Source organism: Sceloporus occidentalis, unplaced genomic scaffold, assembly GCF_023333645.1.
Source record: "Sceloporus occidentalis isolate IW3139 unplaced genomic scaffold, rSceOcc1.0.p SCAF_162, whole genome shotgun sequence".
NCBI lineage: Eukaryota > Metazoa > Chordata > Lepidosauria > Squamata > Phrynosomatidae > Sceloporus > Sceloporus occidentalis.
In genome coordinates, this window is record NW_028317142.1 from 734672 (window position 1) to 747842 (window position 13171).

The 13171-nt window shown below is 36.6% G+C and overlaps 1 protein-coding gene across 1 annotated transcript in view; it reads left to right on the forward strand.

Annotated features, from left to right (window-relative positions):
- LOC149279542 (receptor-type tyrosine-protein phosphatase mu-like) overlaps window positions 1–13171 on the forward strand; it is a 296024-nt gene that overhangs the window by 184365 nt on the left and 98488 nt on the right. The window contains exon 15 of the mRNA XM_089501054.1: window positions 4057–4189. Coding sequence (XP_089357180.1) covers window positions 4057–4189 — 133 coding nt within the window. The remainder of the gene's footprint in view (window positions 1–4056; window positions 4190–13171) is intronic.

The window sequence follows — 13171 nt, forward strand, 5'->3', positions numbered from 1 at the left end:
ACTGGATGCGTAAGGTACTCATGTATGCCGTATTTGAGTAATGTGCACTGTGGACAGTCATTAGATTGTAGAGGTCTTTTTGCTGTTAATATAGAATAATGTGTGCTGTTTACATAATTCAACTAACAATCAAAGAGGTGGAACCCAAAAGTAATGCATTGTACATGTCATGAACGTTTTCTCTGAGAAACATTAGGTTCTTTATTTCTAGTAATTGTTCCAATTTATCAAAGTGATGGACAGTACCATTGGGAGACCAAGCTTCCTGTACACCCTGTAGCCTATTTGCCCAAATTGTATGTTTGCACATTCTGGCCTTTTAGAAACACATCACTACCTTCTGTGAATGCTTTACACTATTTTAAGCAATGTACATACAAATTTCAGTTTTCTTTTGAGGGTATTTACATCAAAATTGGATGAATGGTTTAGAAATTACAGTAATTTTCATACATATACCCCCCCCCCTTTTCCAGAGGCTGAAAAGTAATTCGACAAACTAACATAATCATAACCAAATGATCATTCTTAATACTTGGTTGAAAATCAATGGCAGTGAATGACTGCCTAAAGTCTGTAACCCATGGACACCAAATTCTGAGTTTCCTCCCTTGTGATGCTATTTGTATGTTTCCTGGCAAAAGAGTAATCTGGCCTTGCTATACATGAGGCTTATCAGTGTTTTGCACCTTGTAGTAAACGTTTTGTAATTCCTTTTATGAAGTCTTCTCTTGATTGTAGACGTTAACAGTGATACGCCTACCTCATAGCAAGTGTTCTTGGCATGGCTAGGTATTGTTAAGAGGGTTTTTCTTCACCAAGTGGAATTCTGTGAATATCTACTATAGTTGTCTTCCAAGGTTGTCCAGACCTTTTGCTGTGGATGAGCTCTTTTTTTCAGAATGTACCTCATTGGTCATATGTCACTTCTAATATTTCTGATATCTCTCTGATTGGTTTATTTTGTTGTTTTTTCAGCCTAATTATGGCCTTATTTACTTCCACTGACAGCTCTTTGTCACAGCAACAACTTCCAATTGCATATTCCAAAATTTGAATAAACTCCATGCTTTTCAATTAATAATGCGGGAGAGCCCACACCTGGCCTTGAAACAACGTATCGGTCAATTGTTGTCAGGGTCCTCAGCAAGGACCCCGACGAAGCGACTCACCTGAGTACCCGCCAATGGCGGGCACCAGCTGAGTCGCTTCGTCGGGGTCCTTGCTGAGGACCCTGACAATTGTCCAATTATGTTTGAGCCCCTGAAAATGGGTGGACGGTGTATGAAATTTGCTGTAGTTCCTAAACCATTCCCCCGAATTTGGATGTAAATACCCTCAGATTAATACTTCAAGTCTGTGCTTCTGTCACATCTTGATTGCTTCAAATCCATTGTGGTGGCATACAGAGCCAAAATTATGACAATTGCGTCCCTGTCCAAGTCTTTATGGACCTAACCGTATATAGTATGGCAAGTGATCAGGCCAACATTTTTAAACAAAGCAGTTTACTCCAGAAAATGTATTTTGCAAACAGGAAATCATTTGTCTCAGTGAAGCTTATCTGCTTTCTGCAGGCAACATATTTGGACGGTGACAAATAATTAGTGAATGGTCACTGTATATTCTGCAGCCATGGCATGGAAAGACATTTGTGGCTGTCTGAATTAGTATTTTACATTTTTACAGTTACCTGATACAATTTTTACAGAACCAAGTGAAGTGCATACAGCTGCAGTTGTACAATATCTCAGGAACCTTGCTTTTACTTGTGCTGCTGCACCTGTGCAAACATGCCCTGGATCTTCCACATCTTAGAATGAATGAGGAATAGCACTTCATAGCAAAATGGCATTGTTTGTTTCAAAGTCGTTTTGCCACTTATGCTAAAACATGCTAATTGTTAGAATGTTAATACAGCTCAAGTTTAAATGGGATTTGATGTAAAATAGGAAATACAACTTTGAAGGGGAAATTATGATTAATTTTCTAGGTATGCAGGTTTCACAAAACTTTGCCATCCTCACATTATTACGTTGTTTTAGTAATTTATTCATTTTCTGCTTTAATTAAAATCACCAGTTTTTACAGCTTAATTTTTGATACTCTTGCACCTATGCGTACCTCCTAAAAGTCCAGGTTTTTCAGAATTGTCTGACTGTCCCAGGTAGCTACCCCACTTTTAAAGGCAGTAAGAAGCGTGGGTTGGTTGGGGGATCCCCTGCCTAGCCCATGGAGCTGTAAAATCAATAGAAGTCAATACTTCTGTCCTTGCTTATTTGTGATATAAAGTATGCAGACATGAAGAATTTAAAACTGTGTGTAAAAATGTAAACCTATAGAATATGAAGGTTGAATTTGTTCCACTCAGAGAAAACATTAAGCTAGGGCTATGGCATGTTGACCAAAAAAAATATCTAATAACCGCAGAGGGACCTATCTGTCACCTTAACGTCTGTCACTTGGCTAGCTAGGTGGTAGAATTCCATGATAAAAATGGCAAAATTTGACATGATTAAGGAATAATTTTTGCCATGTACTGTGCACTCAAATATAACATAGTAAGTGTGTACGTTGCCTATTTTTTATTTGTTAGACTAGGTGATAGATTACCTTGAAGGGAAAGTTTCCTCTGGTGAGGTCATTCATTTTTCGCTCTTTTTACAAGAGACAATTAAAAATTCAACAGCTCTTTGTATTATCTTATGTTTTCTATGTTCTATTATTTCTGCTTTATTACTGACACCATATTCTCAGAAATTAGGACCATGGTTATGATGTGAGATGTGTGCCAGATCCAGGTGTGTATGTTGGACTGGTATAATGGCTTTGATAGAGATTTTATTAAAGAAGGAGGTAATTGAGAATTTTACATAGTACATTCCCATTTCCAAAACCACCTGTCTACCCAGTGGCATTTCACATTATGAATACTGACATTTTGATTAAAAAAAATAGAAGCCTGGAAAAAGTACAAGGTAAGGGAGGGATTGAGGTTAGTAAATCCAACATTGCGTCTCTTATATTTTTCATCTTGGAGCCATTTAGAGGAGGAAATGGATATTCTATCAGACGTGCATTTGACATTCCATCACATTATACAGTAAACAGTGTAAACAGGGCTTTAGAAATAACAGAGCAGGGGAGGCTGAGACAGTAGCCGCTGCAAGACACTGGTTATCTCATTCAAACAGATATTAAATGTAGGCGCCAGTGGTGTGATCATCAGCTGCTTCCCACTTTGTGAATAAATTGCTTAGAAGGAGTCTTTTGACTACCAGATGTGACCTAGATTTTAATATCCAAAGGCAAAAATAGGCTATTGTGTTGAAAAACAATTACTGGTTAAATGCATGGTAAATGAGCTTATCACACTTTTCCAGGTGTTTGAGCTAATATGTTATGGAATTACTGCTTCACTTATGAAAAATAATTAAGGACAATGTTCCAGCAAATCACATTTAGGGAAAGGCTTACAACGGCAAGTGTATTATTAGTGAGTCTTTATTCTCAATGACTTTATGAACCAGGACAAGGAAGAGATAATGAAATGCATAGTAACTTTTAGTGGGGGTTCTCATGCGTATGTTATGTTTTTGCTCAATTTGGGAAATTGACAGGGAATAAAAAATAATACCTATTGGTTTATTTTAATGATTGTTTATGAACTATGATGAAGTACAAATTAAATGTTTAGTTCAAAGTGGTAAGCAAAGTACTACCAAGCAAACCTTTCTGAAGATACTGTAGGATTATCCATTTGCAATGTCATATCATATTAAAATAAATTAAATACTACAAATCGTAGTATTATTTTTACAACATGACAGATAATGATGTGAACACTTTTTTTTAGTTTGCTTTAGTTTTAAGAAAATGTTAGTTTTCTTTTTGAAATAGCATCTTAAAAATCATTTTAGCATATGCTATAATACGTTGGTCATCTCAATGGCATCTCACAGGACTTAATGTCATTGGGTCCATTACTATAAATGCTAATGATGTTTTTTTTTTCTTTTCTTTATTCTTTTTATATTGCACACAATGTCTGTTCAGGAGCAGCGACTCACAAGCCAGATCCAGAACCTGAAGAACAGTCTGACCACACAGTAAAAATTGCCGGAGTCATTGCAGGAATCCTTCTGTTTGTCATCATATTCCTGGGAGTTGTTTTAGTGATGAAAAAAAGGTGAGCTGAACTCAACCCTGATTATTGTATATTCTAGAGCCTGTTTGAGGATTTATCTCTATACAAGGAAAGTGTTGTAGCTACAGGTGTTGGCTGATATAAAAATGAATCTCTAATCTCTACTGGAAAATATACACTACTATATATATATATATATATATATATATATATATTATTAACAAGTCAATAATATTCTCTAATTTATAGTGTAGAAGAACAGTTCAGTTTTTGATAGCTCATACGTAGAGCAGATGTGCTTATACCAGCTCTGAGGTACCACAGTGCTTAGAGAATATGAATTACGGAGAATATATTATCTGATTGCTTAGAATACTGATGGGATTATTGTGTATGTATTATGAAATATCTGACAGCTACTCACAGAAGTCTAAGACAAATTAGCATGTTTTGAGATACTAAAATGGCATTCATTATACTTCAGAACTGTATGTTTTTTTTCCAACTTAGGTTTAATTGAACATCGGGAATAAGGTTTGGCTTTAGTGTGGAGTTCATGCTTACTAAGGATGTGAATTTATGATAGCAATTTAGGATTTCTTCATGATATAGAAAGTTACATAGGCAATAGTGATCTATTAAGAAGATTATAAAGAATATTAAAAAGGATTTGATTAGAAGTCATAGTGTCCAACTAAAAGGAAATATCTTGCCAGTAGATGACCATTTGGTGTACAGTTATATAATTTTTGTTGTTTCATGCCTTTCTCTTTTCGTTGTTTACTTTTTCTTTTTAAACATTCTTAAGAGTGCCCTCTGGCATGAAACTTACCACTGATGCTGCAGCACCGATTTGGCAATGAGTTGTAATGTGACCTGGTAAAGTCCTGTTTCCTGATATTTATAAATAGTTGAAGTTACCTCAAGGATGACACCATCGGGGGATATGCTCTGCTTATATGAGTAATGCCTAGTATCTACCAAAAAAATTTTTTTAAATGTAAAAAGGGAACAATAAATACAAACATTTAGAAAAAGGTCTTTGTTGCACATAACTCAAGAGTATTTAAAAAATTAAAACAGTGTATAGAGTCATGCTAAGCCCTGCTACAACTTTTTGACCTGGAGTAATATGATTCTTGTTGCTTCCTGAGTTTTACAGGCCTAATATAAAAAAAAATAAAAGTATTACTGCCAGGTAGGAAATTAAATTCAGTTTAGCCAAAATGGAAATGCACAAATTCAATTATATTCCCTATTGCTTTCTAATGGTAGGTGTGTTTTCAACCACAATGCACTAGTTGTCATCGTGCTCAATGCATTTTGGAATCCTAAACAATGTATTAGCTTGCATATAAATCCACATCGAACCAGGAATAATGGAGCGCATACACATGTGGGAAGGAAAAAAACAAATCTAATAGTGTAATATTGTTAATAAAAAATATAATTATAGTGTATAAGTTACACTCACAAAGGGACTGGATAAAGCAGGCTCATCGAAATGTCAGGCTTCCAGAAACTGAGTGTAGTATTCTATAAAAACAAGCATAAACCGGGATGGTGCAGTATCTTCAATCAACTGATCTTAAAAGATCAAAATACACTTACAATTGAGATGTGGCACAACTCAGCGAGTATTGTGCAAAAGCAAGTAGAAATCAAACATCCGGTATATATCCGTACCATATACCGGATTTTTGATTTCTACTTGCTTTTGCACAATACTCGCTGAGTTGTGCCACATCTCAATTGTAAGTGTATTTTGATCTTTTAAGATCAGTTGATTGAAGATACTGCACCATTCCGGTTTATGCTTGTTTTTATAGAATACTACACTCAGTTTCTGGAAGCCTGACATTTCGATGAGCCTGCTTTATCCAGTCCCTTTGTGAGTGTAACTTATACACTATAATTATATTTTTTATTAACAATATTACACTATTAGATTTGTTTTTTTCCTTCCCACATGTGTATGCGCTCCATTATTCCTGGTTCGCTGTTGTACACACTTTGAGGAAGAGTGTTTGTTGGTAGCTGCTCTCATTGTGGGAAGATTTATATTTTTGTTATTTATATTCACACGTGGTATTTTGGTTTTTTGTTATTGTATGTAAATCCACATCCCAGCTTTTATATGCCTTTATAAAGAGTCAAAAAGAACATAAAGCTCCTTTTATTTAAATATGTCACATCTATTTTATATTTTTTCATAATTTCTTCATTTTGACATGGTGTTTCACATAGCAGTGCACTACATATAATCTGTCACCCTTGAGGACTAGGGTTTAGTACACTTTTATGGGTGGGTCGACCATGAAACCATTTCTAAAACTTGAGATGCCTTGTTGTCCATTGCTCACCCATTTAGCACCGAACAGCTTGATCTCCATTCCCCGTGTATTTGACTTTGCATGTAAGCACTTGTTTACCATCTAAAAATATTAGGAACCAACCCGGTAGAGTTTTTCCACAACACCTATCATGATTACAAAATACTTACAATTAAAGCATTTGAAAATATCCAAGGGAAGTCTGTTTTGCTGTTATGTGTTTGCTTTGAATTTAATGATGAATTTCCTCTACTTACATTATGTGCTTTTTCATCATTTTTCCCCCAGCAACTATTTATCTCAATAGTGAATTTGGTGGAATTAAATTCACCTTTCCTTGCATAAACTAGTTATTTTGATTAATTATATTTACTGCTAAATCTTGAATTAACACATTCTCTAACACACAAAAGCATTTGTACTAATTGCAGTAGAATCTGTATTTTGTACAAAATACTAATGTTTTAGGTGGAATGTCTGTTTTGGGTTATCTTTTAACAAAGAGTTTAAGTGTGTTAATAGATTTACACATAGTTTATTGCTTAGCGATCCAGTATGTTAATTGATCAAACCTATGATAGAATAACAAAAAACATGCCCTCTTCATTTTGGTAACATCTGGTCAAGATTCCTCAGTAAGTGACTTCTGTCTTCTATTTCATTTTATTTAAGTATTCTTTATCAATATAGCTTCCATATCTTGCCAACTCCTGGATGTAATTTAGACCTGTGTAAAAGATGCTGTTTGAGTGTGCATGGGAAACAACCAACAAATAAGTCTTAGGTGGAAATATTGTTACTAGTTTTCTTGGAAAAACATATAAGACCATAAACTGAGACATATCCCCCTTTGAGGGTGTCTTACCTACATTGTTTTTATTACATTTTTCTACACTACATTTTGATATTGCCCATTACAAATATTAACATACTATGAAGGGATTAACACTAAAATAACATGTGTAGGAGCATGTTCCTTTAAATATTGTTTTCCATTTATACCACAAAGTAGGTATACCAATAGTACTCACCTGTGTAGTGTTATCCAAATAGTTAATGCTACTCTGACTTTTTTGGCAAGTTGACACAAAACATTGGCAACTCTCCTGGTGAAGTCCTGGTTCACCCCTCCCATGACATTATTAGCCCAAAAGAGGTAGAGCTTCTGGTTGCCAGTCAGGGCTACCATCAGGGAGGTACCCCTGGTACTGAGCCACAGGCTTGCTCTGAGGCAGGTGCCACAAGTGAATGGCACCTGGTAACGACAGTGGCCAGTGCCAGTAGCCAGTAGACACTGGCATAATGAAGGTTCCCCACAGGCCTCAACGCCTGCTCTACCTGATCCTCTAACCTGGGCATACCGCTAGGCTGGTGCTACGGGCCTTGCTTCTTCAGGCCCAACACCCTGAGTCTGAGACCAGAACAGCTGGCACCAGCCAGCCTCTTTCTGAGCCAAAGTTAGGCTGTATGTGTAAGTGTAAGGAACAATGTTTGTCTGTGTAGGTATGTTATTGTATATGTATGTATGTATGTTAGTATATGCATGTAAGTATGTTACTGTGGGTCTAATACTGTGTGTGTGTAGTTATGTAACAATGTGTACATGTGTACAGTATGTTACTGTGTGTCTGTATGATTTGTAAGTGTATGTAAAAATGTGTTAGTGTATGTGTGTTTGTGTTGATAGGTTACTGTGTGTGTGTTAAAATGGGTGTTAGTATCTGTGTAAGTATGTTAGTGTGTGTGCAAATATGTTAGTGTATGTGTGTGTTAGCATTTTACTGTGTGTCTAAGTACATATATGTAAGTATATGTAAGTATTTTACTGTGTGTGTAAATATGTTAATGTGTGTCTGTATGTGTAGGAGGCGCTTGGTGTCCCAATCGTACCTTGTACAGACACTCAAACTAACACAACCAGACATGTAGGCTAACACATATGCACACAGACACTCACACTAACACACACTCACGCTAACATACTCAGGCACACAACATATCCAGACATACGCTATTATACATAGACACACACACACAACTCACTTACCGTTTCAGTCCTGTCTTCTTGAAATTAGAAAGATAAACAGGTAAGTCCAGGACTCAGGACTTACCTCTTTATCTATGCTCCTGCAGCATGCTGCCATATTTCTTGGGTTAGCATTACTCATGCAATATTATCATCATTTGCCTAGCTTAGTATTTGGTATTTAAAACTGAGTATGTCAGTACATTTATGATTTCGGCTTGGAAATAAGTTTAAAATGTCAGAAATATTTTCTTCAGAACTTTTTGCAACAAGTTAAATATCAAATGGATTGGATTGCAAATTGAGACTTTTCAAAAATAAGACAGAAGAAATGCCATCGTTGTAAGCTGTCAAAATTATTTTTTAAACAAATTGCAATGCTTATTTTCATGGAATTCTTCTTTTTGTATCAATGTGAGAGGGATAATAGACAAAACGCAACTTCAAAGTGTAGATGACACCCCCCCCCAAAAAAAATACACATTTAGGGCTTACCTTTTCTTTGCCTTAAGTTAAAATGTATTATTAAAATCATTTCAGTGGAAAAAAAGTTGGAGAATTAATAAAAAGAATTATCTTGAAGCAAATCTACGCAACTTGGCTCTAATAAACAGGGACATAAAAGGCAGCCGCTGTCTTCACTGTGGAGCACCAGGATATGCTGTCATATGCTGACACTCAGAGTCTTAAAGGCATGCAGGGCTGACTCAACACAGCCCTCCAAAGTGTAAATAGGCCAGCTGCGGAGATCAAAGATCTCCCTTGTAACTGACTCATTGAGTAGTGGCACACCAGAGGCTGATTGCCCAACAGGGCCATCTGCAATCTGATTTGTGGCAAGGTGCCTGCTGCCCCCCGAACCTGCCATGATAGGTCAGAATGTATTGCTGATCACAAAAGGGGCTGTTCACACAATGCATTGCGCAAAAACAAGGCCCACTTTTGACCCCTTAACAACCAGAAAAACAGTCACTTAAAGACCAATGGTGTGTCTGGCACCTCATGGCATTAAACAAGCTTAGAAAGTGAGATCAGCGTCAGGGGCCCTATGTGGCATCTCCTTGGGGCATCAACGTCCACCATACACTGTATGGGGATGGATGCCCATTTTGAAACAGTTCAGTGGTTTCAATGGTGTCGCTAAAATGCCTCGCTAGTGAGGCATACAGCGACACTGAACATCCACCCGAGAGTGGTCACAAGCGTCGCTGCGAGAGATTTTGCCTCTCGCAAAATGGCGGCGTACTTAAAGAATAAACAAGTTTCCAAGAGGGTCTAAAATTGGCGCTGTATCTTCCCAAAAATCCTGACACGAAAACTGACATGTTAAAATGCTAGCATTGCAAATACCCAAAGAGTGTCTACTGTAAAAAAAACAAAAATGGTTTCATGGGGTAAATTGGAATGGCCAGGTTCAAAGATGTCCCTAATTGGCCACAGGCACAGACTGACCAAAATGAACAAAGCATACTTTCCAAATGTGGCCTTTTATTCATGGGTGGTATCGCTGTACTCAAGAGCTGTTGCTGAACACATATTGGGTGTTGTTTGACAGTGACATATACCATCAGCAGTACAATGTGTGTGAAAAAAACACAAAAAAATACCCCCACATATTTTGACAAAGGCTGGTGGTAAAAGAAGTGCACAAAAAGGGGTAAAATACTGCCATTTGACATACCCTGGGGTGTCTTGTTTTCAGAAATAAATGATTTGATGGGGTAAATTGAACTGATCAGCTTCAAAGATGTCCCAAATAGGATATGGTGGCAGAAGGACCATATGCCAAAGTTCCAAGTTAAAAAATGCACTTATCCCAAATGTAGTGTTTTACCTCCCAAACCACCCCACAAACCCATGAATGGTTTGTATCACAGCAATCATGAGATGTTGCTGAGCACATATTGGGGTGTTGTTTGACAATGATATATACCAGGAGCTATGAATTCATACCTAAAGTACAATTTGTATGAACATTTAAAAAAAAAAAGGCTGGTGGTAGAATCTTGCATGGAAAGGGTTAAAATACCAGCATCTGATATACCCTAGGGTGTCTAGTTTTCAAAAATATAAGGTTTGATGGGGTAAATTGAATTAGCCAGCTTCAGACATGGGGGCAGTGGGACCAAATGTTAAAGTTCCAAGTTGAAAAATGCACACCTCCCAAACAACCTGACCAATGCATGGTGGTATCAGTGTACTTGGGAGATGTTGCTGAACACATATTGGGATGTTGTGTGACAGTGACATATACCAGGAACTGTAAATTCACACCTGAAAAACAATTTGTGTGATAAAAAACACAAAACAAATTATTACCACAAAGCTTGAGAAAGGGTGGTAGTAGAATTAGTGCATGAAATGGGTTAAAATACCAGCATTTGAAATAACTTGGGGTGTCTAGTTTTCAAAAATATATGTTTTGATAGGGTAAATTGGTTGGCTTCAAAGATGTCCTAAATACCACATGGTGCAAAATGACCAGATTTGAAAAAATAGCAATAGCAAAACACTACTTGTACGTATTGCCCTATAACTTGCAAAAAAACATTGAGTATTTCTAAACTCAGGACAAATAGAATCTATTTAGCATGTTTTTTCATTAGCTTTTGTAGATTAGTAAAATATTTTTCATATAAAAGGAGGAAAAGTGCTTTTTTCCAATTTGGATCATATTTTTTTTATATAGTAACTTAGAAGATATATCAGAGCCATAGCTAGCTCCTTTTGCGCCTGAGGCAGGAACAGAAATTTGCGCCCCCCCTTTATTTTTACAAAAGGTTATTTTGAGGAAAGTAGATAAAAAATAAGGACATTAATAATATTAGAACAGATTTATAAACATATGTAACTTAGCATGAGCCACTTGTGTGACAAATTACAATCCTCACAATTTGCATACAAAATAACGTAAGGTATTGAAAAAAAAATTTACACAAAAATAAAGTGCTCTCAGTATTAATCTGTATTTATTAAGATTTTACACCATCTTTAAGTTGAAGAATTAAAGTGTTTTTCATGGTAAGTCATCCCCCAGAGACATAACCATGTTTGAATACTTAAAGAGGAAAAAGAAAAACAAATGATGTGCAATAATGTTGGATAAATAAAGATTTATAACTTAGACTCACATTTTAAGTGAGCAATGAGTGTTCACAGAGGGTTATCTCTTTTATGAGAACACTATATGGATACCTGACCATTACATCAACAGGGACTTTTATGACATTGCATTCTAAATACACAGATATTAATATGTAGCTGATCCTCCCATTTGCAGCTATAACAGCTTCCATCCTTCTGGGAAGGCTTTCCACAGGATTTTAGAGTGTTTCTGTGGTGATTTTTTCAACCACCTTTATGGCCCTTGTTTTGTGTGCTGGGGCACAGTCACAGTAGAGTAGAAAAGGGTCTTCGTCAAACTGTTCCCACAAAGTTGGAAGCATAGCATTGTCCAAAATGTCTTGGTATGTCCCCTTCAGCCCAGTAATGCTATACTAAATGGGTGAGGTGTTGCTAGTCTCCCACAACGCCTGTGTCTTCAACCACCTCATCAGTGCCCCAAACAGCTTGTATGTGCCATCTGTGCCTAGAAATAAGCTTGTCTCTGTACCATTTTTATCTCCAGGCAGCTTTCCTGTGCCATCTGAGAAAGTGCCATCACTGTCTTTAAGAATGTCCTCCTACCTTCGCTGCTGGTCACTGCTGACCACTTCCCAATGATGTCCCTTCTCCACTTACTTTTTAATTTCTAGATTTTTGTTCTTCTGAAGTGGTGTATAAAGCAGGTCTTAAAAAGGCCGGAGCCTCTGAGCAACAGTCTCCCCTGATTGGAGGAACAGGGGAAAGGCTGTTCACAAGGTGTGTGTAACAGCAAACACGTGCTACCTTAATGCAGGCTGCAGCTGCTGATCGGGCTACTGCCCTGGACGATATGATAAAAAAATGGTATCTGAAGAAAGCAAGGCTTGTCCTGGAAAAAAACGATATATAACTTGTGTGGTTACACTAAATGGGAGAGGAGAAAATTACAGCTTAACACAAGCGCCGCAAAAGTGTTAAAACAGCCTTGGTCACGAAGGGTACAACAAATAAAAAAACACAGTCTGGCTCTTAAAGGGGTAAAAATTAGAAGAAGATCGGTTTAAACTTTAACATGGAAAATGGCTATTTACAGTTAAGATACTGAATTCCCGGAACATTCTGCCGTTTAGAGAGTTGGTCAAACATTTGAAGTCTTCTGTGTTCCTTTTGTTTTATTTCTGTGTGGCTCTTTTCAAACCACATAATCTTGAATGGGCTTCTAGATGTCAGTTGATTAAATATATTAAAATATGTTCTATACAAGGTAGAACACTGCAGAATATGAATTATTAATTATGCAGTGTATTTTATCAGTTGCACTACAATATTTCCTGAACTCTTTTAACTCTCCAGTTTGCCATAAATTGCTTAATTTTAACTTCTAAAATAGATTAATCTATTAAAACAATACTGTAGGCAGATGTTTAAAGGGAAATGGCTAAATGGCTAACTGTGGCTACTATTTAAACTCTATATATGAACTGGGGCTTTAACATTTTAAAGAAAACTAGCTCTTAATATGTTTATAACATACTATATATACTGTAGCAACTGGAACTGATAATTTGTGGTTCTGATAGA